General features: G+C 46.3%; 1 protein-coding gene across 1 annotated transcript in view; it reads left to right on the top strand.

The window, feature by feature from the left end:
• The window catches only part of EEIG1 (estrogen-induced osteoclastogenesis regulator 1), a 32,189-nt gene extending 8,644 nt beyond the window's left edge, over positions 1-23,545 (top strand). Inside the window, exons 2-11 of the mRNA XM_010162959.1 lie at positions 11,326-11,446; positions 11,761-11,790; positions 15,414-15,530; positions 16,016-16,062; positions 18,936-19,093; positions 20,235-20,339; positions 20,608-20,797; positions 20,985-21,106; positions 22,119-22,188; positions 23,050-23,545. Coding sequence (XP_010161261.1) covers positions 11,326-11,446; positions 11,761-11,790; positions 15,414-15,530; positions 16,016-16,062; positions 18,936-19,093; positions 20,235-20,339; positions 20,608-20,797; positions 20,985-21,106; positions 22,119-22,188; positions 23,050-23,095 — 1,006 coding nt within the window. The 3' untranslated portion in view covers positions 23,096-23,545. The remainder of the gene's footprint in view (positions 1-11,325; positions 11,447-11,760; positions 11,791-15,413; positions 15,531-16,015; positions 16,063-18,935; positions 19,094-20,234; positions 20,340-20,607; positions 20,798-20,984; positions 21,107-22,118; positions 22,189-23,049) is intronic.
• Positions 23,546-27,382: the final 3,837 nt, after the last annotated feature.

The raw sequence follows: 27,382 nt of genomic DNA, 5'->3' as shown, positions 1-27,382 counted from the left end.
TGCAAGTGGTGAGCGTGAGGAGTACAAAATGGGGAGGCCAGAGCGAACCCTGCCCAAGGTTTCCAGTTGCCTTGTTCTCTGCCCAGTCACTTTTCTTTCCAGTCCTTAAGGGATAGTATTGCTCATCAAAATAAAAATGCAAATGGCCAGGAGAGGGGGAAGGAAAGGCTTCTTCAGAAAAACCCAGGCTCAGAGAATTATTTGGCCTTGTATCAGACTCTGTCAGGCTTTATCCATGCTTGGAAGACCAAAGGTGAGGTTGGGTGTGGTATGGTGGTTTTTGGTGGATTTTTGTTCACGTGTATAGGCTGGGGACAGGGCTGCCAGCTTGGCTCTGTTTTCATCCTGCTTTTTTCTGCTTCTCTTGCTAGTTCCTGTTCTTCCCATCATCGCCTAGGCTGTGCCTGCGTGTCACAGAATATGAGGGAGGAATCTAGGATATTTATAATTCAGCAATCTTTCCAGATCTCTTAATACTCCACTGCACTGGAATGGAGCAATGGTTTTAGCGTTCACACTTTGACGTAGACTTGCTGTACCAGGTCAGCCCCAGCTGGTGCAGGGTCCTGTGTCCAGACTAAGGGTTGTTCAAGAGGTAGTCTGCTTCCCTCTCTTACAGATTAATTGTGCAGTAACCCCTCTATAGGAAAGCTCTTTTCCTGGCCTCTGTCAGCAGCCTGCTATGTTTTATCTCATACTTGGGTAACACCAGGCAATTGCATCTGCATAAAGGTTGAATTCCTTTCCAGTACACTGCTGCTCATCCCCTGCCTTCAGCAGCCTGCAGTGCTCCTTGTCACAGGGGAAATTCTGTGTCATGGAGGAGTGTATTTCCTATAACTGTTTCTTATATTTGCTGCCTTTCTGCTTTCTTAAATATCCCTTTTCTGCTGAACTGTGAGTAGTTGATCATACTCCAGCCCCTGTTCCCTTCAAGGTCCGTTTCTGATGTAGATTTATAGCAGTGGCTTTTCCTGCTTTCTGTGCAAGTATGTCTCTTCTGTCAAAACAAATCTGCATGTTGTCTTCCCTCCAGAAGTGATGCATACACGTCTCCAGTGTTGTTTGCTCTCAGTAGGGGAGAATCAAGGGAATGTGTCTGAATACAGCTGGTAGTGACAGTCACAGAGGAGGTAAAAACCCTCTGATCCTCAGAAACCTGCTCCTGGGAGCTGAGCAGTGGGAGCCTGTGCTAACGTCTCCCTGGTGCTTAACCAGCACCGACTGCTGTTGCAAAATACAGAGCTCTCCCATAGTCTGCTTTTAACCAAGATGTAATTTATGAAATTACCTTTCTCTGATTAGGACAAGTTGCATCATGAGATATTGGTCTTGGAGAACTGCTGTGGCCTTTCTCTCCCTTCCTCTTGCTGGCTCTGGCACCGCAGCGTAACACCAGGTCTGACACGCTCTGGATTCGGGGCAGAAGGGGAGGGAGAGGTGGGACAGGCAGGATCCAGAAATCCCAGCCTGTCACCACCATTATGGTGATGAGTTGGGGCAGCAGGCTTTACTCAGCAGCCTTTTTTTAATTTGCAAACCTCTTCTGCCGAGCAGCCTTTTTGCTGATACACCCTAACAGCCATAGGTATTGAGGTTCAGGAAGAATATGTTTGTACCTTGTCCTTAAAACCAGTGACCTGCTTTGTACTGCTGAATGGTGCCTTATAAAGGAACCATCATAAAACACCTGTGTTCACTGTGGAATAAAAAAGCTGCTGTTAACATATAAAGGGCTTTCTCCTGGACTATTGTATTGGTTTTGACTAGCTGTGTACCGTGTAGAAGTGACTCATCGGGGAACATGTCTGAGCACAGGAGGGTGTTACCTTTTGGGTAACTAAACCTACTTTTAGCATCAGGATTGTCTTCAGGCAGCTTATTTACTGAAGGGCTCTTCAGCATGCTTGAGCCAAATTGCAATGATGTTACATCACACGCTATTAATGAAATTATTCCAGAAATGAACTTGGCCTCACGTGCGGGTTAATTTGCACTATAAAGGCTTCTCTGGTACAGCTGTATTGGCAAACTCCCCTGCTTAAAACAGGCTTGATATTGGCAAAAATATGTTGCTGAAGTATTCTGGCATCAGTATGTCTTCATGTGCCATAAATCTGCCTTAAGGCAAAAAGATTTGTCTCGGTGTACATCACTTGAGTCAGGGAGGTTATTCCTAGTCCTAGTCTCACACTTCAGGGTTTTTGTTTTCCAGATTTACTATCCCAGCAAAGCCCTGGAATATTGAGTTGACCCATGTATTGATTTTTCTCATCTTGGGGGGTATCTATGGAATTTTTTCTTTATTTATTTATTTTGACAGGTAGCTTTCTTTTTATTCTTTATAAAAGCATCCTGTTTACAAACACAGCTTTCTTGCATCATGGAGTTGCAGCCATCTCTTGTACCCTGCGTACAAGATGTTATCAGAGTTCTCCTTACTGGGGTTTACATTGCTGTCTTTCTTGACTAGGGGTTTAAATTTAGTTAGAAAAGGGCAAATCTAGAATCTTTCAGAATGACAGCTAACACTTACAGGATGAAGAAAGTTTATAAATGTATCAGCAATGGATAATCAGTGAATCTTCATTTTACATCTACAGTCTGCCACAAGGGAAAAGGCTTTCCAGGCTACGGTGTGTTAGAGAAACGTGTGTGGACTGAAATATGGTGGCTTAATCTACCTTAATCTTGTAAGCATCTGTACGGAACAAACTTGGGAGATTTTCTGAAGCATTTATGACCTTCTGAAGCTTCAGTTCCTCTGTCTGTTAGAACCACGTGAGAAATTTGAATTGGGATTTGTCTGAAGGGCGAATGAGCCCTGGGAGAGTCAAGTTTTGTTTTTGTCTTTTAACTTTTGTGTTTTTACTGTGCAATCGACTTGGTAATGAGCTGGAACACCCTCTCCCTCTGTGTCCTCCATCCCCTAGTCACATGGAGATCTCAGTTTGGGTTTGCTCATCCCCTGTAACTCCAGCTGACTTGGCTGGGGCTCTAGGTAAGAGTTTTGGGAGCCTTTCTTGATTAAGTTTTTCCCCTGCCTGTTTTACACATAGAGCATGTTTGATTATTCAGTGATCAGAGTTGTGGAAAATCAGATCTGAACGGTGTTTATGTCCAGAATTAGACAAGTTCTTCAGAGTGTGCTGGGTGTTATCTGCAAAGTAGCACAGAGCAACCACGGGAGCAAGAGGAACAACTCATCCAAGACAGGCTGGAGAAGGCAGCACCAACGTACAGCAACCTGATAGCTGAGCTGGGCAGACCCAAGGGAAATCTGCAGACCTGTTCTTGTTTGTAACTGAAATCCTTGTGAATTTGCTTATGAGAGGAAAGCACTGATGGTGGGCTTGGCAGCCTGGCACGTGGTTTGTTCTTGGCTAATCCAGTTCCAACGTAGTCTGTCAGAACAATAGAAGTAGGAGTTGGTGTGGTGACTCAGTGCATGATCAGAGTTCAAAAAAACCAAATGCGTCTCTCGGTGTTCAATACGCACATTATTACAGACTTGTGTTTCAGCAACTGAGTCATCTCTCCAGTTATTCCTTTCTTTACACTTAAGAGTTTGGTTCTTCTTTGCTTGTGATGTTTTTGCTCCTGGCACACGTCCCTGGCCTCTGACCAGAAAGAGCTTGTGCTCTGTAGATGTGGCAAGAAGTCCTTGGATATGTGCTACTTAAGGGTTGGTCTGTCTTCAGCACAGCCTGTAACAGCAGATGTATTGCACAGCATTTACTGTTACAGTTCTTTCTGGTCCTTGTTTTCCTGATGTCCAGCTTTTCATCTCTGCTTTGAGATGAGAGAATGTAAATTATAAATACCTCGAAGCAGACTGGCTCTGCTGGGCACGTCCTGCCTGTGAAGTGCCATGTACATATCCCTTGCTGCTCTGTTAGAATGATTTCCCCTTGCCTTCTCCCTGCTCCACCCTTACTTACCCTTCCAAAACTCATCTGACTTGTTCTATAGCTTAAGTGTTAAAGGGTCATTATTATGTGACTTTCTTTCTTCATCTGGCACAATTTTTATTCGTTATGCAACTTCTGCTGTAGCACTTGTTCACCAGCTGCATGCAGTTTTTTAATAACTTCAGTGGTTTCTGATAGTATTTTTGACATAGTTCATGTTAGGAGGAGTTTAAAGGTTTTAATATTTAGATACAAAGAATGGTTGGGAATATTTTTTTTCTGAAATAACCCCCAGTGCTAGGTTTTAGAAGCCCTGGATGTACTGGAGAGCGTGGCTTCCCAGTGCAGTGATCTGGAGTACACGAGATGGACTGATGGATTGCACTGGAAGACTCTTGCCTATGGGGCATTCTCCATGAGGTGCAGGATTTCATGTCTGTCACTTAGAAAAGGACCCATGTCTGGATGCACCTGACTGGAGTCCAGACATAACTGAATTACTGCCTTTCAAAGAAGCTGTTAATACACAAGGAGGAATGCTGATGCTGGAGGGTTTTCTGCTGGTGACTGACTGCCTCCCCTATTCTTCAGCAGGTATTATCACTGCCTGGCTTGTACAGGTGGACCTTTATCAAGATTGATCACTGCCTTGAAGGGAACTGTAATATGCAGTTCACAAGCTGTGCTTCTACGGAAATAGGCTGCTTCTGGAAATAAGGTTAAAGCCATAAAAAGTCAATCACTTGCCTGTTAGATACAAGCTTATTCTCAAGGAGGATTTCTAAACCATTCTTTGTATCCTGTTTTTGTTTCATGCTCACCTTGCTTTTGCTCCAGTTCTTTCCTCACCTACCTTTCACTTACTTGGTGCTGTTGTCATCTTCCCTCATTGACCCCCAGTTAAACAATCTTGGCTGTTTCTCACTGAAGTTTATTCCATTAGCTTTTTCTTTCCTGTACCATTGCTGTTAATCCTTTTTCCTGTATTTGTCTCTTCTCTGGTCAAATAAGGATTTTGCAAGCTGTGCTGTTAACTGCACAAGTGGAATCTGGTTTTCTGAGCTGACTTTCCCCTTTTCCTTCTCCCCTATTCACTCTTTTCCCACCTCCCCATGTGCCAGTGAATAGCAGGTGTGGGTGGATGGCTGGATGGATGGATGTCCATCTCCTTGTGTGAGGCAGAACTGAGCAAACATGGTGAGGCCCTCCAGAAATGTTGGAGCTTACCTTGTTCCTCCCTAAAAAATGCTGGATCATCTGAATTCTAAATGCATTCTAAAAGCATTGATGTTCAAATTTGGCATTTAGAGAGCCCATTTGTATGTCCCCTCTGCTGTCAATGAGGAACTAACCAGATCAGCATAAGCTGGCACCCAGAGAGGGATGTGGGTAGGTGTCCTTCTCCACCGCTGGCCACTGGAATGGATGTGCTGGGAATTCAGAAGTTAGTTTTGTGAGTAGGTGGTAGCTGTGATGACCTTACTGCTGCACCCTTGTTTAAAACACTTGCAGTGAAACATCCAAATGAGACTTGTTTCAAATGACAAAGGCTCGCTTAGTTCTCTCAGTACCACAGTCTGTCTCTGAGCCATTTTTCCATCATAACTGCTCATGTCTACTACACAACAACCAGCACTTGTCAGCTGGAGAATACGGGGTTGTTTGCAGTGGGGGAGATGTCCAGCTCTTTGGGTTGGCAGTTGTTCTGGTCAGTGATGTAAGCCCAGTACAGAGTAACTTTATTGTTGAGAGCTTCTTGCAGCCCTTTCTGTTCTGCTCAGGGAAAGCAAAACCTCTCCCTCCGTGTGAGTAACTCGCTGTAGAGCACTTGTTCACCTCCAGGTTACACTGCCTTGGATTTCCATGCATTGTGTATCCAGCTGGCTTTTTATCATCCTGTATGGTGTCCCCCAAGGAATATGGTGTCACCTCTCCTCTCCTTCTTGGGATAAATTTCCACTGAGCTTCCCAGCGTTGTGTTTGCTCCTGCTTTCTACCTGTGTTTGGCCCTCATGAGCTTGATCTCAAGATAAGACAGCAGCCCTGAGCTTTTACTGACATGATCCAGTCCCACTCTGCTCTTTGGTTTGCTGTCTGCTGATAGTGCTGCTCGTTTGCTGTTCATTTCTCTCCTTTTCTTTGCCAGACATCTCTATGGTGAAGCCTTAGAGCTGCAGTTGTCTTTAATAATACGTAGTGCCCTGTCCCAAGTCCATTAATTGGGGATACCTACCTGTTCTGGATCATATATATAAACCAGCTGATGGCTAAATGAAGACTTGCTTTCTGTTATATATATTTTTTACCCACTTTTGTATTTTCTATGCTTTATAGGTAGTGATTAGGCCCTCTGTTTGTAGCAGGACCTGCTGTTTCTGTAGGATGGTATAAATTTTGTCATGCTGTGAGCACAGAGGTGCAAATACTAGTTACTGACCTGGGCACTTTAGAAAGTCAGTTTTAAAGCAGGTTTTTCAGGGACTTTTCCTTGCCCTTACCAAAGGTCTCTCCTACAGTTTTGTAATAGATAACCTGGTTAAAATACTTGCTGTCTTCTGTGGAGCATAACACAGGGTTGTTCCAGACTTTGCCAAGCTAAGGGAGTGTCAGTGATCCTGCCTAGGGAAGTGCTGGGGAACAGAGGAAGCTGCCTTAACAGTGAGTCTCTGCAGCTGAAAGCAGAGCTGTGTGAAGAAATGCTGTAGAAGATGTGTGATGTTGCCCTTCAGATGCAATCTGATGAAATAACTTGATTATCATTTATTTCCCCCGCCTCCCTCTGTGATTGAAGAGATTGTACCTGCACCACTGAGGCTGTGTTACCTCCCTCCCAACAGACCCACTGCTGGAGTGTGTCGGGGGGGCCCTTTGAGGGCTGCTTTTCAATCTGTCCCACTTAAATGAATCTGAGCTGGGACTTGGCTCCTTGGCCTGTTTAAAATGGTGTTATCTTTCTTGTGCCTTATCAGATGGAGATGCTGCTTCAGTGATGCTGTGCTCCAGCGTGCAGTGGTGAAGCAGAGAGGAGGATGGCAGAGTCCTGTCTGCTGCGAGCAAGCGGGAGGATTAGTTCTGCTTGAGGGCTCTGACACAGATCCACATCTCTGAGAGGGAGGACAGCGAGCCTGTGGATTTGGCATCAGAAATAGGAAAGCTTGCCCTCCCTCTTTGTGTAGATGAGGAGGAGGAAATCTGAATAAGAAGCTCTTTGTACACGCTTATCTATATACTATCTCATTTAGCCTGAGGTTTTCCCACATCTGCTCCCGTGCATGAAACATCAGATTCTTCCGAAAGGTTTGGTGTTAGAAAGCTCTTTTTTGTTGTCGTTGCCCTCCCTCTAAGCCTGGAGCCTTTTTATGATGTTTCCTACTTTTAACTGCCTTACATGTGACTCCTGTCATAAAGTAAGAGTGAAACATCTGCTTTTCTAAACGTTTCAGCAAGGCACAACGGCTTCAGCAGCTTGCGTGTTTGAAGCATGATACCCTGTAGGGTGCAACTCAGCTTTGAGTCTGTAAATAGAAGTTTTAATCTCTGTCCTGGTGTTTCATTAGTTGGGTTTTCACGTGGGAGGGAGGCCCACGGTATCCCAAGATAGCATGGGTCGTATACGTGGCCTTTTTCTAGAAGCGTTTGCTTTAGCGAACTCGCATTCACAGTGAGCTCTGTGGCTTTCTATAACAGTGCCACTCTGTCTGTGGCACTAAAATCACAGTTGGTAAACATCTCTTCTCTAAAATCTGTTGGGCTGTTCCTCTGCCTGTCTCCAGAGCTGTAGTAAGGCTGTGTGTGAGATCTGAACCCAAAGAGGCCTTGGTGGCTCCACCAAGCACACAGCTGCTTCTGTAAAAGTCGATGAACCGGTGGGTTGCTGCTGTGCATCGTTCCCATTACTTGGATTCACACCATGCTGTGATGAAACACTTTCTAGTTGCTTTTTTTTCTGGTAAATCTTCTCTCAAGGGGTAGGATGGTGGCAAGGGGGATGCAGTAAACTGTCCCTTCTGGCTGGTGAAGGAGCTGGAGGGAGATGAGCAGCTCCAGGGTTGGAAGATCCCCTTGAAGCTCTTTCTGGAACTCCAAAAGCTGCCACAGGGTTGCATCAGTTTATTCTGAGGAAGTATATTTAGGTCTGGAAGAGTAATTACACAGCTTTGAATAAGTCTCAAGTCAGAAGAGGGCAAAGCTTAGCTTGGCAGGGATTCAACCTTCTGGCAGTCTTTTTGCAAAATGGTACAGACAGCTTTTTTAAAATAAAACTTCTGAAGATCCGTTTAATTGGCACCTCGTACCAGGGATTGGTCTGATCTATTTCTGGCTCTCCAAATACAGAGTAAAACTTAAAATTAGACACTTCTGGTTTGAAGCTGTTAGTTTCTGCTTTGCTTTTAGGTGCCTTGTGATTAGGCTGGAAGGAAACGCCTCTCTCAGTAGAACCCTCCCCGTGCTTCTTGTGTGTTTTTGGTTTCTGTGTGATGGTTCCTAATTGTACATCAGAGAATGTTCGAGGGCTAAATGCAAAATTGCTCCTCATTTGAGTCCACTATTTTTTCCCCTATTTCAGTGTTCCTTAATTACCAACCTAACAATATCTTGATGAGAGGTGGATAGACAAAGCCCATCGCTTCCCCACATGCCATCTTTTGGAAATCTGGAACTAATTTTTTAGAGTTTGTCTGGAAACAATAGTGCTGTTGCTTGCTTGTCTAACAATACAGAGCCAGCTCCCACCCTTAAAAGCCGCTCTTTAAAGTCAAAAAGAAAATTGAAAGTCACTGTTGGATGATTGTGAAACTTGTGACTGGAAAGCAGCTCTGAATTTTATCTTGTAAACTCCTTTGCACCCTGTGCAGACTGTTCTGAAGATATAAAAAGCCCCGAGCTATGCGTGCACCTGCAGCTGGGGTTCGTGTTTGCGGTGCTGTGGGTAACATAACCCCCCCCCCCAAATCCTTTCCCTAATCCCTTGCGCTGTGTGGTATCTGCAGCAGTTTTGGAAAGCCAACATACATCCTTAATAAGAAGCAGAATGTCTGTTAGCAGAGCTTATGCTAACAGCAAATTAGCTATGAAGGAGCTCTTTATTACTAATCACTACTTTTTTGCATGTTTCAGAGTAATCAGCCTTCGTTGGATTTAGCAGCATCCAGCAGATGCTTAATCATCGCCGCATTGTAATGGGAGTGAGAACTCGTGAGTGAGGAGACTCGTGTGCTAGAGCAGTTCTCACTGATCCCACTGAGGGAGCAGCTGCGGGGAGCCAGGCACATGCAACATTCAGGTCCCACATGTTCAGGAGCTGGAGCTCAGTCACTTCAATATTTACTTGTGACAGGAGGTAGAGCTCCGAGCTGTGGAGGTTTGCAGCAGCGGGCTGTTGTACCTGCCTGCTCGGAAGATCGTTCACTTGTAGCTGCCTTCCAGGATTCAGCTTGAAGCTCTGGTGTCGTGAGCAGAATTAGCCTTGCTCTCTAGAAAATAGTGGTTCCTTTTCAAACACGACTAATGCTGCTGAAGTACTTGGTGTTTCCTGCATCCTGTGTACCTTCCTTCAGTTTCTGAAGCACGTGTGTTCACAAGTGGTTTTCTCTTCTGTTACATTCCTTTTTTTCATCTGCACCTGAGTTTTCCGTCCTTCAGGTCATTTGAGATACCTACTGTTAAGTCAGGTTTAAGACACCTCACATCTGAAGTTTAACTTGCCTAATTTGTCTGGCTCGGTGAATATTTTATTATAGGCAAAGCCTTTTTAATCCCTCTGGAAGTGTTTCTTCTCCAGTCTGAAGGAGCTGGAGTGAATTGAGTGGAGCAATGAGAACCAGATCTCATCTTGAATTAATCCCAGATTCAAAGGTATTTTCAGCACTTGGATGTCTCCCTTTTCAGTGACTTCCATGGCTAGCCTTACTTCTGCAAGTTCCCTGCCTTGAAGGAAGTGCTGCCTTCTGTTTTCTCACGTTTTAAACAGGGATGATCAGCCCTTACCTGCATTACAGAGGATTACAGGTTCCAGTTATTTGTCAGCTGCCCCTTTTCTGTTCTCTGTGTTTGCTTTAGCCAGCACATTCGGGTCCCACAAAATAGCTCAGAGGACTAATAGGGACCTCCTGGGTCAGGACCCAGTCCCTGGTATCTGTCCTGTTGGGCTCACCTTGAGGTTGGAGAAGGGCTTGTAGGGCTGTGTGCCAGTTTCTGCCCCTTCCCTCCCAGGAGGAGACCTGAGGCAACACCAGACTGGCCGTTCTCCCCTTTGCCACCGATCTCTTTGCCTTGCACTGTGCCCGGGTCAGATGGTGGGAAGCCTCCCTTTCCCTGGTAAAGCAAACAGTTTATCAGGTGCCCTTGCCCCTTTGTCCTGTGCTAAGAGGAGAGATAACAGTGAGATGCAAACTTGCTAGCTCATAGCTGTCAAAAGTGCCTTCCTTTCCTCCTCATCAGCCTCATTACTTTGAGAACTTAATTGGCTGAGGGCCAAGCTCTGAGCTATAAACGGATCAGGTCCTGCAGAGCCTCAGTGGGGGACCAGAGTCTTGTGGAAGGACCCACACACCTCGTTTCTGGGCTCCTTTGAACCTGCCTCCTTTGAAGGGTGAAATCTGGCTTCCCCAGGGGGCTCTACAGAAGCCAAAGCAATTCCTGCACCCGGGAAGGCTTCTTCTCTTCCTGCTGCGGGCTCAGGCTGCGCTGGAGCCGTGTGTTTCTCCACTCGCCCTGGAGATCAGCATCAGCTGCTCAGAAGCTGTGCAGGAAAAACCACCTCCTCCCTGGCTGAGACTGCTTTACAGTTTGAACCACCTCCCAGTGATTTGAAGTGAAGCGTTTGCTTGGTGTGGTCCTGTCTGCCTGCACCCAGGAGCATTTCCACGTGCATTTTTGTCCTCCTCTGGGCTGGCCACCCTCACTGGCTTAGTCCCAGCACAAGAAGCAGGGTGGCTGCCTGGGAAGGACAAACTGTCCAGGACACATAGCACGTTTGCTGTACAGAGGCTGTACAAAACAGGCACACTGGAGGTAGATAAGCTTGTGAAACTTCAGCCCATTTCAGTTACAGAGGCTGGATCCGTCCAGACCGGACGGTGAATGAGCTGAACTGGCTAAGCAGGAAATGTCAGAGAGCTTGTGAAAGTTTTAAAGACAAACTCTGCTGATGGGATGATTAGTCTTCCCTGTAACCTAGGTGGATTTTACCTGTATTGACTAATGAAAAGCTTGATGCTAACACAACACCTTTGTGTGGTGCAGTTTCAGGTGCTGTGGACCAAGCTGTGTTGTAGAGGATCTTTGCAGGCCACGTCATCACCAGTCATTAAAACTGTACTTAATAGTTGGGATTGATTTGGCTTTGTACCTTTATTTTAAGACTGTTTTGTTTGGTTTTTTTTTTCTTTTTTTTTTCTTTTTGCATTCTCAGAGAGGAAGTTCAGGAAAACTGTGTCCGCTGGAAAAAGAAATTCACCTTTGTGTGTAAAATGAGTGCCAACCCAGCCACAGGACTCCTGGACCCCTGCATCTGCCGAGTGTCTGTCCGTAAGGTGAGCAGCTTGCTTCTGCTTCTGGCAGGTAGTGCTGGTGTTGGTTACTGCTACTTTTTTGGCAGCAAGAAGAATTGCATGGACAGTGGTGGGAAGGGAAGATTGTTTGGGCCAGGATGTGACTTGAATGGAGCCTCTGTCTCCAGCATGGGTGCTTGATGGAGGGTGGGAATGACCAGGGGGGTGGTAACCCTTGAGAGACAGAGGTTTGTGAAATCCTAAGAGCAAATTCCAGGGTTGAGTAAGGACTTTCCCCCCGTTTCCCCAGCACATATAATAGCTTCTTTTCCTGTTTGTTTTGTCTCCCATTATAGGAGCTGAAGGGCGGAAAAACCTACTCAAAGGTAAGAGCACAGAAAGGGCAAATGTGGCAGAGTGATGATGGTCTTGTCTTCTGTTAGTGCTTTACACCCATTAGAAACCAGCAGCTGCTGCATGAAGCAATTTGGAGAGATGTTCATTACTTAGTTTGAGCCTCAAGTTAAGTGATTTCCCAAAAAAAAAAATTACTTGCTGGGACAGGATCCAGATTGCACTGGATATGGATTTGAGAAGGGGGTTGGGAAGATGATCTGCATGTCCTCAAACTTTGGGGAAGTTCTGAGTCAGATGTGAACTCTTTGGCTTCTGGCAATGTCTCGCTAATAAAGAAACACAGCCTCCAGTTCTGTTCTCCAGAACACAGCAGCCAGCTGTGGTTGGGGCAGGCACCTCACTGCCTTGCGAGTGTCTGCAGAAGTGTACAGCAGAAATCACCACTTCCAAAACACAGGAGACCCCGAGGCAAAAACCAAACGGATCAGCAAGGATGGTGGTTTTGGTTTATTCTTTCCCATTTTCTTGTCTGTGCTATGGGAGAGACAATGGGCCACCCCCTTCTCCTCTTTGTGCTTCATCAAGAGACAATGTTGGCTTAGAAGTTGAGCCCTCACAGAGCTCAAAACCATGTTTGTTTGAAAATGAGTCACTGCTGCTAGTTTCTAATAAACAAATGTTCAGGTCACGCACAACCTCATAAGAATTTCTTCTAATCAATATCCTTCCTGAGACCATGGAGGCAACTGGCTTTGCAGGGTGAACTGCTCTCACTGCTATGTACTGCTGTGCTGTGTGACACAGGGCAATGTTGCTGCCAACACCATTCCTTTTTTAATTGCTCATTAGGACATGGTCTGTAGGCCTACCAGTTTCTTCCTCACTAAAGTCACACTGGGGGGAGGTTATTCCTCTGTTCTGCGGGGCTGCTTGTCCCAGGAGAGCAGCATAGCTGGAGGAAGAGACATGCCTCTGAGACAGCATCAGCCTGTTCCTCCCTCAATGTCCATCCTCCAGCTTCCCACAGCGTTTGTAAATGCAGATCTGCATCTCCATGGTGGAGTTAACCTGGCCTCTTGTTCAGGCCGTATTCTGACCTACTTTTACTCAGTCTCCAGTTGTGTTCAGTGGCATTTTGAAAGAGTTGCTCCAGCCCAGAACTGGAGACCAAAGCTCAAGCACTTGTCATCTCTTGGGCTGGTATCTTGCTTGGGCTCCTGTGAAGAAGACAGACTCATTCTCCTAGAATTCAAGAGGTGACCTGAGCATTTCAACAGCACAGAGATGAGAGATGTCACACTAGACAGGGTGATAAAGCCTTGCAGTCTGTCCCTGTGCACCAGGCCTGTTCCAGGCAGGTCCCTGTGGCAGAAGTGACATACCTGGGATTCCTAATGTTGCTAGCAGAAGTCTGTAGCGTATGTTCATGCAACTATTTTCCCATTCCCATTCTAAACAATGAGTCCTCACCTCATTCAACTATATTCATTCAGCTGAAAACTCCTGCAATTGTGTCAGCAGGTGTAGATGAAAATGCAACTTGTGAATTCCCTCTTTACCTGGTTCCCCTTCAGCAGGCACCAAGAGCGATGGAGCTGTTTGTGCTCAAGACCGAGTTTCCATCGACTCGCGCACCTTTTGGTTTGACGTTAATGTCACTTCAGTGTCAGGGGTTACAGAGCAGAAGCCAACAGGAAGGACTGATAAAGCAGAAACTCTTTTCCCCGAGCTGGAAGAAACACCATCAGCTGGCTGGAAAACTGAGGAAATTATTCTGAAAGGTTACATCTGAAAACATCCTTTTGTTAAGGGATCCTTCCTCTATATACTGGGAGTCTGCTTCCTGAGAAGAGCTTCTGACCTCAGCGCACCGTATGGGTTGCTGATGGGTTCTCCCACGCTCTGTCCTCCAGTGTTGATCTTCTCAGAGAAGTTAGTGCTGTGGTGGAGGAAGAGGGACCTGGGTCTGGGCCACCCCTGTACCATGTTGTTCTGCTGGTGTAGTCATGCCATGTCTCCTCTGTCCTTCAGTTTTGTAACAATTATGGATTGCAGCTCCCTCTGTGACTTTCTCCTGTCCTGTTTATCTCTGAGAGATAAAAATTCACTGTTTTTTTTTCCCTTATCGGTGAATATTCAGCAAGCAGCATAGCCCTTGGCTAGAGGAGACAAAAGAACATCTACAGCAAGGGCTGGAGCAACACTTGAGTTAAGGGAATTCTTAAGAAGAAAGAAAAGAGGGAGAAAAGTTAGGTTATTTTTTTCCTTCCTTTTTTTGCTGAAGAGAGGTTCCTGCTCTATCCCACACTTTTTTTTTTTCCTTTGCCATCAGCTCTTGTTCCCCTTTAAGAATGAGATGGAGGAAGCAGCTATGCTAATCTTGCTGTTGTCTTCCCCTGAATCATATATCTTGTGCAGGCTGTGGTTTAGGTTTTTGCTTTGGAACAGGGGGAACCAGGGTTCATACAGCACAAACCACGGTCACTGCCATAACTCCCTACCAGCTTCCACAGCTGACAGAGCACCACGTTTCCTTAGGATGATGTTTCTCTGAGTTTCCCAGTTTGGCTGTATCCTCTTGCTGTCAGCACCAGGGTAGGAGTAATCTCCTGCAATGCACAGAATAAGGGCTGGGCCTGAGCTGCTGCTTCTCCACCTTCTCTCTGTGTTCTCGTGGAAGCTGATCTGTACCTTGAAGTGACGCAAACGTTCCATGCTTGGATGGTTTGGCCAAATATGGGGTACAGCATCTCTTCCTGATCAGATTAGATGAGATATGACTGACTTGTATTGTTAAAGCTCTGAATAAAAGAGGCTGTAACTTTTTCTTTGAAACACTGTATTAACGCATCAGGAATTAGAGCAGAATAAGCAAAAGTACTCCTCATGGTGTTTGTCTTTACTCTAGAGGCATCAGTACCCTCTTTGAATTTGTCTGGCACCTTCCCTGTCTGCCTCCCTTTTGTTAGAGGAGGTTTAGAGAGCTCACAACTAAATCTCTCCAAATATTTCTCTTCCCTTCTGCCTGGGAAACATATCACTTGCTAGTTAAATCTTAGCAGTGTTGAGGAAACTTTGCTCCAGGAGTTGCCCAGCCCAGCAGTCGCATCTCTGGGGTGAGGCACATGCACTGCTGTGTGGCTCTGGACTTGCAGCTTGCAGCGCTGAAAGTCTGGGGTTTGTTTTTCAGGACGGTGTCTCTCTCCTCTGTAACAATATCCTTTCATCTCCTGGTTCACATGCTCTGCTGCATTCTGGGATGGCCCGATACAAAGAGAGCCTTATGTTTGTGTATGCGTGATTCTGTTTTTTCCACATCGTTGACCTGGTGCCTTTTATGTCCTTGGTTATGCAACGGCTGAGGGCTGGTTAACACTGTCCTGGCCAGCACCACTACTGTACATCCTTCCTCCATGCAGGGCTGGCTTCCTCAGGTCCCCAAGTGTCTACCTGGCTTGGGAACAGGAATGTGACCCTTCCCATCCTTGAGAGTAAGGGGTCTTCACAGCCACAAGACTGTGTGTACTGGCTCCTGTTTTCTGCCCTCACTCACAGATGCGCTCTCTTCCTCTGGTCGGTGTGACATTGCATATCCCTTTATTGAGTAATTTTTGTTCTCTCCCCTTCCCCTCCATTGTTTTCTTGGCTACAGCTGGGCTTTGCTGATCTAAATCTGGCAGAATTTGCAGGCTCTGGATCCACTGTCCGTTGCTGCTTGCTGGAAGGATATGATACTAAGAACACCCGACAGGACAACTCCATCCTAAAGGTATTGGCAGCTGGTGCTGCTACAGTGGAAATCCCATTGAATTCAGAAAGATCACAGTCAGAGTGCAGTGCTAGGCCTGAGCAAAGGTCCTGTTCTGTACGGAGACAGGATTTTGCTTTTATGCTGCTAGTCTGACTTGGGAAGTTTCCAATTGAGTTGCCCTTTGATATCTTGGCATCCACTTGGCCAGGCGATGACCCTTGATACCATTCTTTATCATCAAAGAAAGCGTGAACGGGAGGGGGGGAAAAGTGCATTGTCAGGATGGCCAGGCTGTGTCCTGCTGAGCCCTGCAACTTGGAGTTCCTGATGCCAGTGATTTGGGGCAGGGAAGGAAATACCTTGCTAAATCCCTGACACTGATTTCCTGTGGGAAGGAACTAGGCCTTGCTAATCTTGACACCTAGCCCTTGGCCTCCTGGCTGTTGTGAAGTGAGGAGCTCACTGCAGCACAGCTAACCATGTGCCTTGTCCTCCCTCTCCAGGTCACGATCGGAATGTCTCTGCTCTCGGGGGACCCCTGCTTCAAAACGTGAGTTTCTGGGTGCTCGCCCTGTTCTGGGCAGACCAGGACACCTGGTTCTTTTCCTGTTCTCTGCTGGAGACTAAAATTGATGGAGATGAGGGAAAAAATGCCCTTGAGATTGGGAAGTACAGGGGAAAGCTTGAAACTGGTGGTCTGGCTTGTTGAATCAGCCAGAATAGCGAAGCCAGCCTGTGGTGTTGGCTGGTTTGTTCTCTGCTCTGGTTTTCCCAGCTCGGTTATTGGTTGTGCCAGTATTTTCCCTGATAGTGTCAGTTAGGTTTTGGAAACTAACAGATGTTAATAACAAACTTCATGTCTTGCGTAAAGGATAGAATTTCTCATAGCTCTGGGGTTGGTTTCACTGACTTCCCAGAAGGGGAAGGTCAATCAAGAAAACAGTCTTGGAAGAGGACACATTTCAGCCCGTATCACTCAGGATAAAGATCTTGAATTGAAACAGCAAGAAAAATCCTGCAAGGCTGAAATGTTTTAGTTCTCCTTTTCTTCTACATGGACCCAGGTTCATAATTTGTATTAATTAGCAGATAAATTGCAATCATGTGCTTTTTTTTTTTAATAGGAAAGAATAAGTACAGTTAAGCTATGAAGCAGTTTTGTGGCTTTTCTAATTGTTGGGGAATCAGCTAACAAATATACCAACAGCATGTACCTTCATACTGCAGAACAGCGTTGCCAGCCTGCAGTCCCAGCCTTAGCGTGCTGTAAAGACTGCCATGTGCTGAGAGAAATATTTTGTGTTGACTCCCAACAGTATGAGAGATATATATAAATATAAAATATATAAATATTTTGTGTTGACTCCCAACAGTATGAGAGCAGAAAGCTTTACCTTGAGGCATCTCTTGTAGCAGTGGTATTTTGGGCTAAAAGGTCTCATTTTACAACCTACCTTAATGTGTCTAAATTAGCTTGCATTCACGTTATAAAATGATGCATAATTTTTGGTCAGTTTGGTTTGTGATTGGCTTTTCACTGTACTGCAGCATTTTCTAAGACTTTCAAACCCTAAATGCAGCGTCATCTGATTCTGAAAAATTTCTGCTTCAGAAGGAAGTTCCTGTTCTGCACAGAGACAGGATTTTGCTTTTATGCTGCTAGTCTAAAGAAGTTTTAGATACCTTAAACCATAACTTTTTAACACTAACAGATGTTTTAAATCTAGGGTACTAGGATGTCTGGCAATAATATGGATGACAAAAATACCTGTTGCTCCTTCACTGTGGAAGCAAGAGGAAATGATACAGAATTGGATGTACATATCCATTTAATATAAATAGGGTCAGTCTGAAATTCCAACCTCCTAATTTTCTTAAAGGATTTTTGCAGTCATTGCCATTTTTTTCCTTATATGTTGATGACATGCAAAAGTCTAAAAATGGAAGCTTTGCATATAGAATAGTCCTTGATCAGTAGAGCTTTTGAGAAATGGCACTCATTAGGAGATTAGGTAGGAATTAAGCTGTGCTGGGAAATCACTTTCCGAACACTGACTTTCAGCAGCACTCAGATGAACTTTCTCCTGGGTGTCGTGCAGGAGGGCACAGCAGGCTGTTTGCCTGAGCTGACAGACCCACAGGCTGCTCCAACAGCTGCTGCAGGAACAGTTTGCTTGATGAAGGCTGTAAAGGCCTTATTAACCTGGGAAGCAAAGTCCCCAAAGTACCCAGGTGTGTGTAAATCACTGATAACGTGATTACAGAGGGTTGGGTTTTTTTTTTCCTGGGTTTCCTGAAGCCTTTATGGCTGTTTGGCTGCCCATATAAAACATTCTTAGTGTTGCTTTTTTTTTTTTTTCCCAAAATATGGCAAACATCCTCTCATGTACAACCTTCCCTCAGAGCTCCAAGTCAGACAAATAAAAGTTTTTCATTCTCACTCCTTACTTAAAAAGCATAATATGGCCCATTAGTTCCAGTTCATACTTCAGGCTACAGTGAGGTTAGGGCTCCAACAGGAATATTCACTTTGCCATGCTGCACATGCTGTGGCTTCCACCCAAAAACACTTCTGGAGGAAGGGAGGGGGCTCCAGGCACTTGCAGCTCTGCCCTGCAGTCAGCATTTACAAAGGGATGTTGGGAGCACACAGAATAACCAGAAAAATAATTCTGACAGCTGGAAAAACACTTTAGTCTCACTGAAAAGGAGTTTAATCATCAGTTTAAAAAATGAAAAGGTTATTTGATTGCTGTAAAAGTGCTCTCTCAGGGGGATGAGTTTGCTGAGATAAAAGGTTTCTTTTTTGACCCGAGTCAGAAAGGTGTAGTGAAAGGGTGCTGGAATTGAGAGCTGGACAACAACAAACTGGTTCCTGTTTGTGAGTCCAGGTGGGCACTGGGCACATGTGGGGGGAAAAAGGCAGCTCTGGATGGTCTTCTGGAGGATAATGCAGGCTCTGAGCCTGTTGTCCTGTATATATGGTCCCTTTTTGCCTTATTTTACCTAAGAAACTTGCTTTTTCCTGTAATGCTTTGTGAGTCCAGGTGGGCACTGGGCACATGTTGGGAGAAAAAGGCAGCTCTGGATGATCCTCTGGAGGATAAAAATGCAGGCTCTGAGCCTGTTGTCCTGTATATATGGTCCCTTTTTGCCTTATTTTACCTAAGAAACTTGCTTTTTCCTGTAATGCAATCCAGATGCAGTGCAAAGTAGGGAAGACCTGAGTCTTGCATGTAGGAAACAAAATCCAGTGTCGTGCTATGTCACGAGTCACAGGGGGCTGCCCGCTGCCCCCCACCACAAAGGGTGGGTGCAGGCAGGGGAACCCTCTTGATAGACCAGAGAAAGAATCACCCTACAGCACCAGCAATTCCCAGTCCCTGCCTGGCTGTTTGTAACCTGCTTTGTTTGTGATTACAGGCCTCCTTCCACCGCCAAATCCATCACCATACCGGGACAGGACTCTACCCTGCAGCTGAACTGTAAGGGCGAGGGAACCACCAGCAGCAGCAGCAGCAGTTCAGCCACGATTGGCTCCCTGCGTCAGACCAAGCCAAGAGCTGCCATTCTCAGCTCGGGTATGAATGCCAGTCCTGGAGCCACACAATGCTTGGCTGTGCCCAGACACTCTTTTTGTTTTTCCCAGCAGTTGCAAGCACAGAAATTATTTAATTTTTCATGTTTTCCCTCACATATCCTCACCTCTCTGCTCATTAAGAAAATGGAAGAAAAACAAAGCCATCTATTAAGCACAGCTGAGGAGAGGAAGCATGAGTCTTTGCCATGTGCATATTTCTCTTAGTGGAGATAAAGCCATTTGTTCTTTTTGCTGGGGATTTAATAATTCATGTATTGCACTCTTCCCTGCTTTCCATTGTGTTCAATGACACTTAACATTGTTCTCCACTCAGCTATTCTGTTGCTGAGACTTATCTTCTAGAAAAGTTCCTCTGAAGGTTTTAAGAGTTGGTTTGAGGTCTAATGGCCTTGTTCCAGCTGCTGATGCAGTTCTTTGGCTTCTCTATGAGCCTGTTTTCAAGGGCACTGCATTTTCCCATAGCTTTTTTTTCCTTCCCAGCACACTCCAAATGTGCAGGCATACACTGCACCAAAATAACACTCTAGTCTCATCACCTCACTGACTTAACACAGTGTGCAAGTGCTCTTCTTAAAAAGCTGGCTAACGTGTTACACTTGGGTGCTTTTGAATAAACTTGCTGCAAGAGAGACAAGCAGGAGCGATAGCAGAGGAGCAGGCATTATGCTGAGGTTTCTGTATCAAATTCAGATGTGATTTAAATGGCATGAGCTCTCTCACAAGTAACAGAAGGGGAAAGGTAGTAACAGGAGAAGCACCCAAACAGAGGTTTTAATACTTTACTGCCAGTGGCCTTTTGATGCTTTCTTGGTCTTAGCTTAATGCTTTTAACTATGGATATCTTCAGATACTACCTGTCCTTCTAGATCCTCTAAGCCCCCAGAGATGCTTGTAAATTCAGGCACTGGATGCTACAGTTAGTGATAAGATTGACAGAGAAGCTCATTGTTGTCTTCCCTACTCCCCAGCTGCTTCTAAGCTCTGTGCTAGCCTGTGCAGCAGGGCTCTGCCAACAGACTTGCCCTTTCCTTCCTCTAGCATCCCTCTGGTTCAGGGTGATCAGCAGGCAGTGTGCTGGCTTGGGTACAGTGTAAGTGGAGTGCCCTGTTCTTCCTTGGCAGGTGTCCCAGAAGAACCGGATCAGAACCTGTCCAGCCCGGAGGAAGTCTTCCACTCGGGGCACTCGCGGAACTCCAGCTACGCCAGCCAGCAGTCCAAGATCTCCGGTAACCATTGATCCACGTGGCTCTGCCAGCATTGGCTCCATCCTTCTTTCTTTCCTGCAATGAGCTCTTGTGAGAGTGATTTTCAGCCATCTCTCTTGCCCTGCTCTAATATCAGAGTCTCCTGTGTAGTCTCTGCAGATGAGCTCACAGATGCATGTCTGAACCTCCCTATATGGGAGTAGAAATGCTGGTCTGAAGCTGTCCTGCCCATTAACTGTGCTTCCAGGAAGGGGAGAAGATCTGGTTTGTGATCACTCTGTATTTGCAGGTTACAGCACGGAGCACTCCCGCTCTTCTAGCATGTCTGACTTGACCCATCGCCGGAATACCTCCACCAGCAGCAGCGCGTCTGGAGGGCTCAGTATGACAGTGGAGTGTCCTGAGGGAGAGCGGGACCACAAACTGGAGAAGCCACCTCGCCCCCCAAGACCAGCCCTTCTGCTGGATAGACCCTCCCGGTAGGTAACTGAGGAGCAAGGTGCCTTCTTTAGGAAGGTGAGACAGAATCTACTCCTTTGTCTTCATGCAGTAGTAGATCGGAAGTAGCTGCTGAGAAGGGGGCTATTGCCAAGAGAAGCAGAAGAGTATCTGAAAGTCTGTGTCCTGAAAAGCAGAGTAAGTTTTCCCTTCATTTTCTTTTCCCAGGAGGAAAAAGGATTCAGTGGAAAGTCACCCAACCCGAGTGGATGACACCAGGATCGATGCTGATGATATAGTGGAGAAAATAATGCAGAGTCAGGACTTCACAGATGTCAGCAATACTGAAGGTGAGAGGATGAGTCTCGAAGGGGATGTCTTGACTGTTCCTCTAGCAAGGCTGACAGGCTTTTGCAGTCAGATCTGATCTGCCATGGACTCCCTTCCCCTTTTGACAGCAATTTGCTTTCAGTGTTTGCTGGGTGTTTCTATGGTAGACAGACAAACCATGTAGATTTGAGAGCTGCACATCCCTTAGCAAACAGCACTTGCTGCTGTTCTATACACTATAGCAGAGGTTGAACAGTACCTCAAACATACAGGATGAGAGGGGGGAAAAATACCAGTTCTTCAGTGCAGTGGAAATCAGTTACATCAGCTGTCTGCTCTGGCCTTCATCCAGGGTCAGCCCAAGGATATTTATTAAAGTAGGAGAGCACAACTGGAGGGGAAACAGCACACGTGTCTGCAAAAAGGGGGGAAGAAAGATGGGTCACAGCACGCTGGTGATCAGGTCTGTCTGAGAGCCTGAGAAGGGGTTTTCTCAATTGCAGTCACAGGATCTGTTAGAACTATTATCACTGCACTTGGTTTAATCTTCTAGTTTAGCCTAGAAATCAATCTTGTTTCTTCTATCTAGTTGTGGTTTTTAGATAAGTTTTAAACCTGAGCCCAGCTTGTGATTAGTGCTTCTGTAGTTTACCATTAGTCACCTTAAATCATTGCATATGGCAACATTCTTATAATGTGGGGATTTACACCTCACTCAGCTGACTAAGGACTTCCATCAATGGAGTTGCCTTAAAAGAAGCAGCTGGAGGAGTATCACTGAATTCATTTCTCTGCATTTACTCTTCCAGAGCTCAATGCTGTGGTTGGTATGTACACAAGTCTCCCTTTCAGAGCAAGAGGAGGAGTTCCCCAGCGTTCTCTCACTGCAGGAACACCCGAAAGTGTGCACATGCCTTCCCAGAAATGCTCTTGTTCCCACAGTGACCGTTGTGTAACGTGGCTGGGAGGGGAGCACCTGGCAGCCATCAGTAGTTCTGGATTTTGATGTCTTACTTCCTTTTCTATCTGCAGACAGTAACCTGAGGTTGTTTGTGAGCAGAGACGGAACAACCACATTGAGCGGTATTCAGCTGGGAAACAGGTAGGCTTCCTGGAAGGCTGGTGGACAGAGGGGCTCCAGAGAGGTTAGTCAGCTCTTGGGGAAACTTTCACCTTTTGCTACAGAGATTTGTAGACATCCTGTGCTACGTGGTGGCTTTATTCCCACATTAACACCCCCGGGATCCCTCTGGTGACAGGCTACAGCTGCGCTGGAGTATGAATGCAGTTCTCAGCAGGAGCTCAGAGGGATAATGTGATTCTAGTTGTTAGAAGTAAGGAGTAAAAGGACAAAATGGTAACCGAGGTTGGTTCCCGTTTGCTCCTGTGCCCGACTGCAGGCAGGGAGCTTTGCCTCCTGCTGGCCTGCAGCAAAACTGCAGCAGCTGGGTTTATTGTCCCTTTGCTCTGCCTCTGTCTTTGTCAAGGGCTTGTTCTCTCATGAAAGACTTCTGAACACATAATACCTTTTATTGCCACAGTAGCTCTCAGTACAATGTCTTGGCTTGTTGTGTTTGAGCATTTCTAGCACCTTTTGAGGTTAAAAAAAAAAAAAAGTAATAATGGTAATGCAAAGATGTGTCAAGTTGGTGACAAAATGGGGAGCACAGCAAAGCCAGGAACACTGGCTCTTTGCACAGCCCCCCCTTTCCTCTGTCCTTTGGAAGGATTCATGTGTTACACCCAGCTCTTTCAAGTGCTCTAGTGTTAGCTTGCCACGTAGCTGTCTGGTTTGTGTTACGAAGGTTGACTTCTCGCCAGACTGACTCGTTATTTTCAGTACTTAGTGTGGGGTTAGAGGGCGGTGTTTGTGAGTGGAGAGCTCTGAATAAGAACTTGCTTGCTCAAAGTGACTGAAGAAAATAACCTGGCTTTCTCATCTTCTTCCTCTCTGCTTCCCCAGGGTCTCATCTGGAGTTTACGAGCCAGTGGTGATTGAAACCCACTAAATGTGAAGAACAGGGTAGATCTGCTGGAAACAGGCCCCCTACCCAGTCCGCTGCCACATGGATGCCAACCTTTACCTCTGTTCATGCAGCATTCCAGAAGGGATTTCTCCACGCCCCTCCCCATACATTTGCACTGCAGAACTACTCCGAGACCACTCCAGATCATGCACTTTCCCTGCGTTGGCATTACCCTTCTCTGCTTCCCGGTTATTCCAGTGCCTGCCTTCCCCCTGTTCCTGATCAGATGCAAGGTGTCTCTTGGGCTGCTCCTTAGTCCTAGAGGACATTACTCATCTGCATCCCTTACTTCACCCATTCACTTGCAACAGGGGACTTTTCAGCTTCTGTTCTCCCCAAAACATTGGGTTATACCACTGTGAACTCTTCAAACCACTGGGGAAGGGGGAACCATTCTAACCAAACCAAGAGCTGCTTGTTGGTGACACAGTGAAATGGCCACTTGCAGGATGCTTTATTCCATTGACTCTGCAAGGGAACATCGCCTTCCGAGGCAACGGATTTAGCTGAACAAGGTATGCTATGGTGTGCACTTCACTTCCTACCCTCAAATCCCCAAACATCCTCTTCTCATAGGAAATATCTCCCAAAAGTGCATTTCAGAAAACTACCACAATCCAGATGGGAGTTGATAAATGGTTAAATGCTAGTGCTTGTTATCCCACTAACTGTGTTATGTCCTTCCACTGCTGGGCATGGAAGGGCACTGTTCATCTATTAGCATTAGCAGGAGCACTTTAGAGGTTCCAGTTTTTACCTGGAAGAGGCTTCTACTTGCTGTTCCAGGAGCGTAATCCCTGTTTGCTGGACTGAATCAGCAAATAGACACTGTTGGAGCTTGGAATACAAAGCCTCTTTTTTGTTGTTGTTGTTGTTTTGTTTCATTTTTGGCTCAGGAAGGGAACTGCCCTTCTTGGACTGTGAAAAGAATCTGGTTTTCTGACAGCCCTCCCCGGGCCGGAGCGGGATGCAGTTGACTGCAGTGGTCTCTCCGTTGTGGTGGTGACTTAACAATTGCCTCTCTTGGCCTGGGCCAGCAAGGGGATTGGTGTTGGTTGGCCTTTCTTGTCCTGTCAGCAGGGATCTATGCCTGAGCTGGTTGCTTTTGGGGATGAGGAGAAGCCACTGTCTCTGCCTTCAAAAGCAGAATGGGTGTTCTGCGCTGCGTTAGCTACAGCAGCTGTTCTTACCTGCTCCGTGGCGAGTGAACTTTTCTGACAAGGCTTCCAACTGTTTTCTGGTTGATCTTTCAATTGCTCTTCTTTTGGGTTTGGTTTCTGCAGTTGTTTGACACTTCAGCTGCCTCCTTTCCTTGCAATATGTGGAGAGATATCGGTCTCTTTCAGCTCCCTCTTATAGATTCTCCTGGCAGCTGAATTGCAAACGAGGATCTATGCAGAGTCCAGCCGTGGGCCGTTAGCAGGCTGTGCTTGCAGCCCTTCCTGTACAGAGACTCTCAGTCAATAAGCTATTTCGGTGTAGTGCCCTTTCCTCTTTTGCCAGTGTACTGTGGTAGCACTCAGCAGCCGTGTGCTCAGAGCATAGACACGCTCCTGGGCACAGCTGGGAACGTGGCCTCCCCTGACACACACACACGTGCACACTCGCACGGGTACACACTTGTCCCACACAGCAAGGAAAGACTTGTAACTGATCACGTTGTTGTTCAAATCCTTAGTTATTGTAAAGCCTTTCTTTAAAGGAGAAAAAAAAAAAAATGAATAATTAATTAATTGTGGTCTCTGTGGCCAGAATGCATGCAGATGAGCTACTGGAAAAGGAAATTTGATGGAATGAGAAACAAGGAATGAAAAGACTCTGATTTTTATATATATAGTTTATTTGTTTTTCCCTGCTAGCTAAGGATGGCTGCATGGGGAGGGTGCTAGGCAGTGTGGCAAAGCTATACAGCTACTTACTCTGTTTCGATGGTTTCTCTCTTCAAGCCAAGAGGCTTCTTTCTGTATTTGGACAGACCACACATAGGATATAGATCTTTTTCACCCTTTCCCTTCAAAGGGAATTAAATTTGGTTTAGGGTAAGAAGGGGTAGAGACAATGCCTTGGTTTGGTTTAATGTAGGGGAGAAAGTGTTGGATCTTTTGAGTCTAGAACAAAAGCTCTTTCACACTTTCTGGTGTTTTTTAACGGTGATCTCTTCTTCATTCAGTCTGGGTAGGTTTGGCACTCACTAGCAGGCTGGTGAGCATCCTGCCCTGTTCCTGGGATGCTGTGTGTCTGCAGGAAGGGGAGAACTGCTTGCTTTTCTCTCTCCCTGGGGCTCTGCCAGAAAGCCAGGCTTGGCCAGACCCTCTGCTCAGGTCAGGGTGAGGGCAGAAGCAGGCTCAGGCAGCAGTGGCTGTTCCTGCCCTGTCTGTGGATGGTCGTGCTGAGCTGAGGGTCAGGCTGCTCCCCAGCATCTGCTGCTCCCCAGGGGTCAGTGAAGCCCCTCGAGAAATCAGGTCCACCCAGGATTTGAAAGGAACAAACATAAGCCAGGAACGAGGCCAAAACCCAGCTCACTGCTGCTGCTTTGCTTCTCTTCCCGTGAAAAACAATGGCAGTTGGGAACCCAGGGCTTTCTTCTGGGCTCCCATTGGCAAGAGTCGGCTGCTCCGAGGCGCTGGCAGCTCGGCACATCATGAAATCCCCAGTGGGACAGAGGGAGGAATCTCTTCCCAGCGAAGCAAGAGGAGAAGCAGTTGAGCTTTTCAGAAAGCTGGTCTCATCGTCCCAGGCTGGCAGAGGCGTAACCTGCTCCATGACATAGCTGGGGCCATCCTGGGCACCTCTCTGGATTCTGTTCCAGCCCCTTGGCACATCACTGCTTGTGTTTTTGAGGACTGTGTCTCATAGAGTATCTCTTCCTTGTCTTCACATTGTTATTGACTCCACAGATCCTGGTCTTTACGTAGCTTTTCAGCTCTCCTACCCCTCATTTTGAGTAAGAAAGCAGCCCTAGTCATTCATCCCGGTGCACACAGCCAGGACTGAGGCACCCAGAGCAGACAGGGAGGGAGGGAGGAGCAGTCTGTTCCATTTCTGGATGCCAGGCAGAGCTTCCACCGCACGCCCGTGGTGAGTGGTGCCCGGCGGTGGGTGTACGAGGCGGTGGCGATAGAAATAGGGTCCCTTGTCCCTCAGACTCGCTGCCGTCTCTCGGGAAGCTGCGTCTCATGAGCACTTTTTCCCTTGTGGTGTCGCTGCCGTTTCTTCCTTGTTGGACTTTGAACATTTAAGTGAATCAGTTTCCAGACCCAAACCGCTGGCTAGTTTCCTTTTGGGTTGTTTTCTTCTTTTTTTTTTTTGGTCTTGAAGTTTTTTGATTTTTTTTTTTTTTTTTTTTTTATAAACCCAGCAGGCTGGTGTTTTTTTGACTGCATTATTGTTTCATTGATATTTTATTCCTGGGGGATGAGGGAGGATGTTCTTCCCCATATTGTTGCCCTTCTCAGGGGATTCAGAGGTGGCTTAAACAAATAAAAGGACCTTATTGGCAAGACTCTGCATCCCCTGGGTCTCCGATGCTGATGAGCTGAGCTGCTCATGCTGACCCTGGAGAGCAGAGCTGGCTCTCTGCTCCAATCTGGGGGTCAAGTGAAACGTGTGGGCTCTGCTCTCCCAGTTTCTGGACCTTTAGTTGGTGGAAGTTCATTGGCAAAGAGTTGGGAAATTCAACATAACTTTTTTTTACTAACTTTTTTTTTTTAAAACCAGTATAAACTGAGTGAATGTCCAAAAGAACAGGCTTGGTTGTGACTCGGTGAAGATGGGTTTCAATTAGAAATTGTGATAGAAAAGGGGGGAGAAGGATGTTGCTCCTCCATCATCTTCTTTTGTATGGTTGGCACTTTAAATGGGGGTCTTTGTGCTGTCCCATCCCTCATGGGATGGGCAGCAGGCGTGTGATCTCTCCCCCCACTGATTGCCACATCACTTTGCCCCCTGCAGAAAGTGAATAAGCCCTTTTAAATGTTTGCTTCAGTTTTTAGAGAGTTCCAAACCGGGCCGAGACCTGAAGAAATTACATATTTCATTCACATCTTATAATAGGAGGGGTTGACTTTTTTTATTTATTTTGTCGTTGCTGTTTCTTTTTAAACTGGTGGCTGTGCAGCTGGACTCTGCACACGCTGTTGTGAACCTCTGGGAATAAACAAAACCTCACTCCAGGTACGCTAGAGCACCTCAGTTAAACACCCCTCCTGGAGAGGGGACCCCCGCTCCCCTCCTCGCTGCCTTACCTGGGAGCTGCAAATTCACCTGCCA

The sequence above is a fragment of the Antrostomus carolinensis genome, unplaced genomic scaffold (assembly GCF_000700745.2).
Source record: "Antrostomus carolinensis isolate BGI_N321 unplaced genomic scaffold, ASM70074v2 scaffold5190, whole genome shotgun sequence".
Taxonomy (NCBI): domain Eukaryota; kingdom Metazoa; phylum Chordata; class Aves; order Caprimulgiformes; family Caprimulgidae; genus Antrostomus; species Antrostomus carolinensis.
This window is presented reverse-complemented; position numbering and strand designations above follow the sequence as displayed.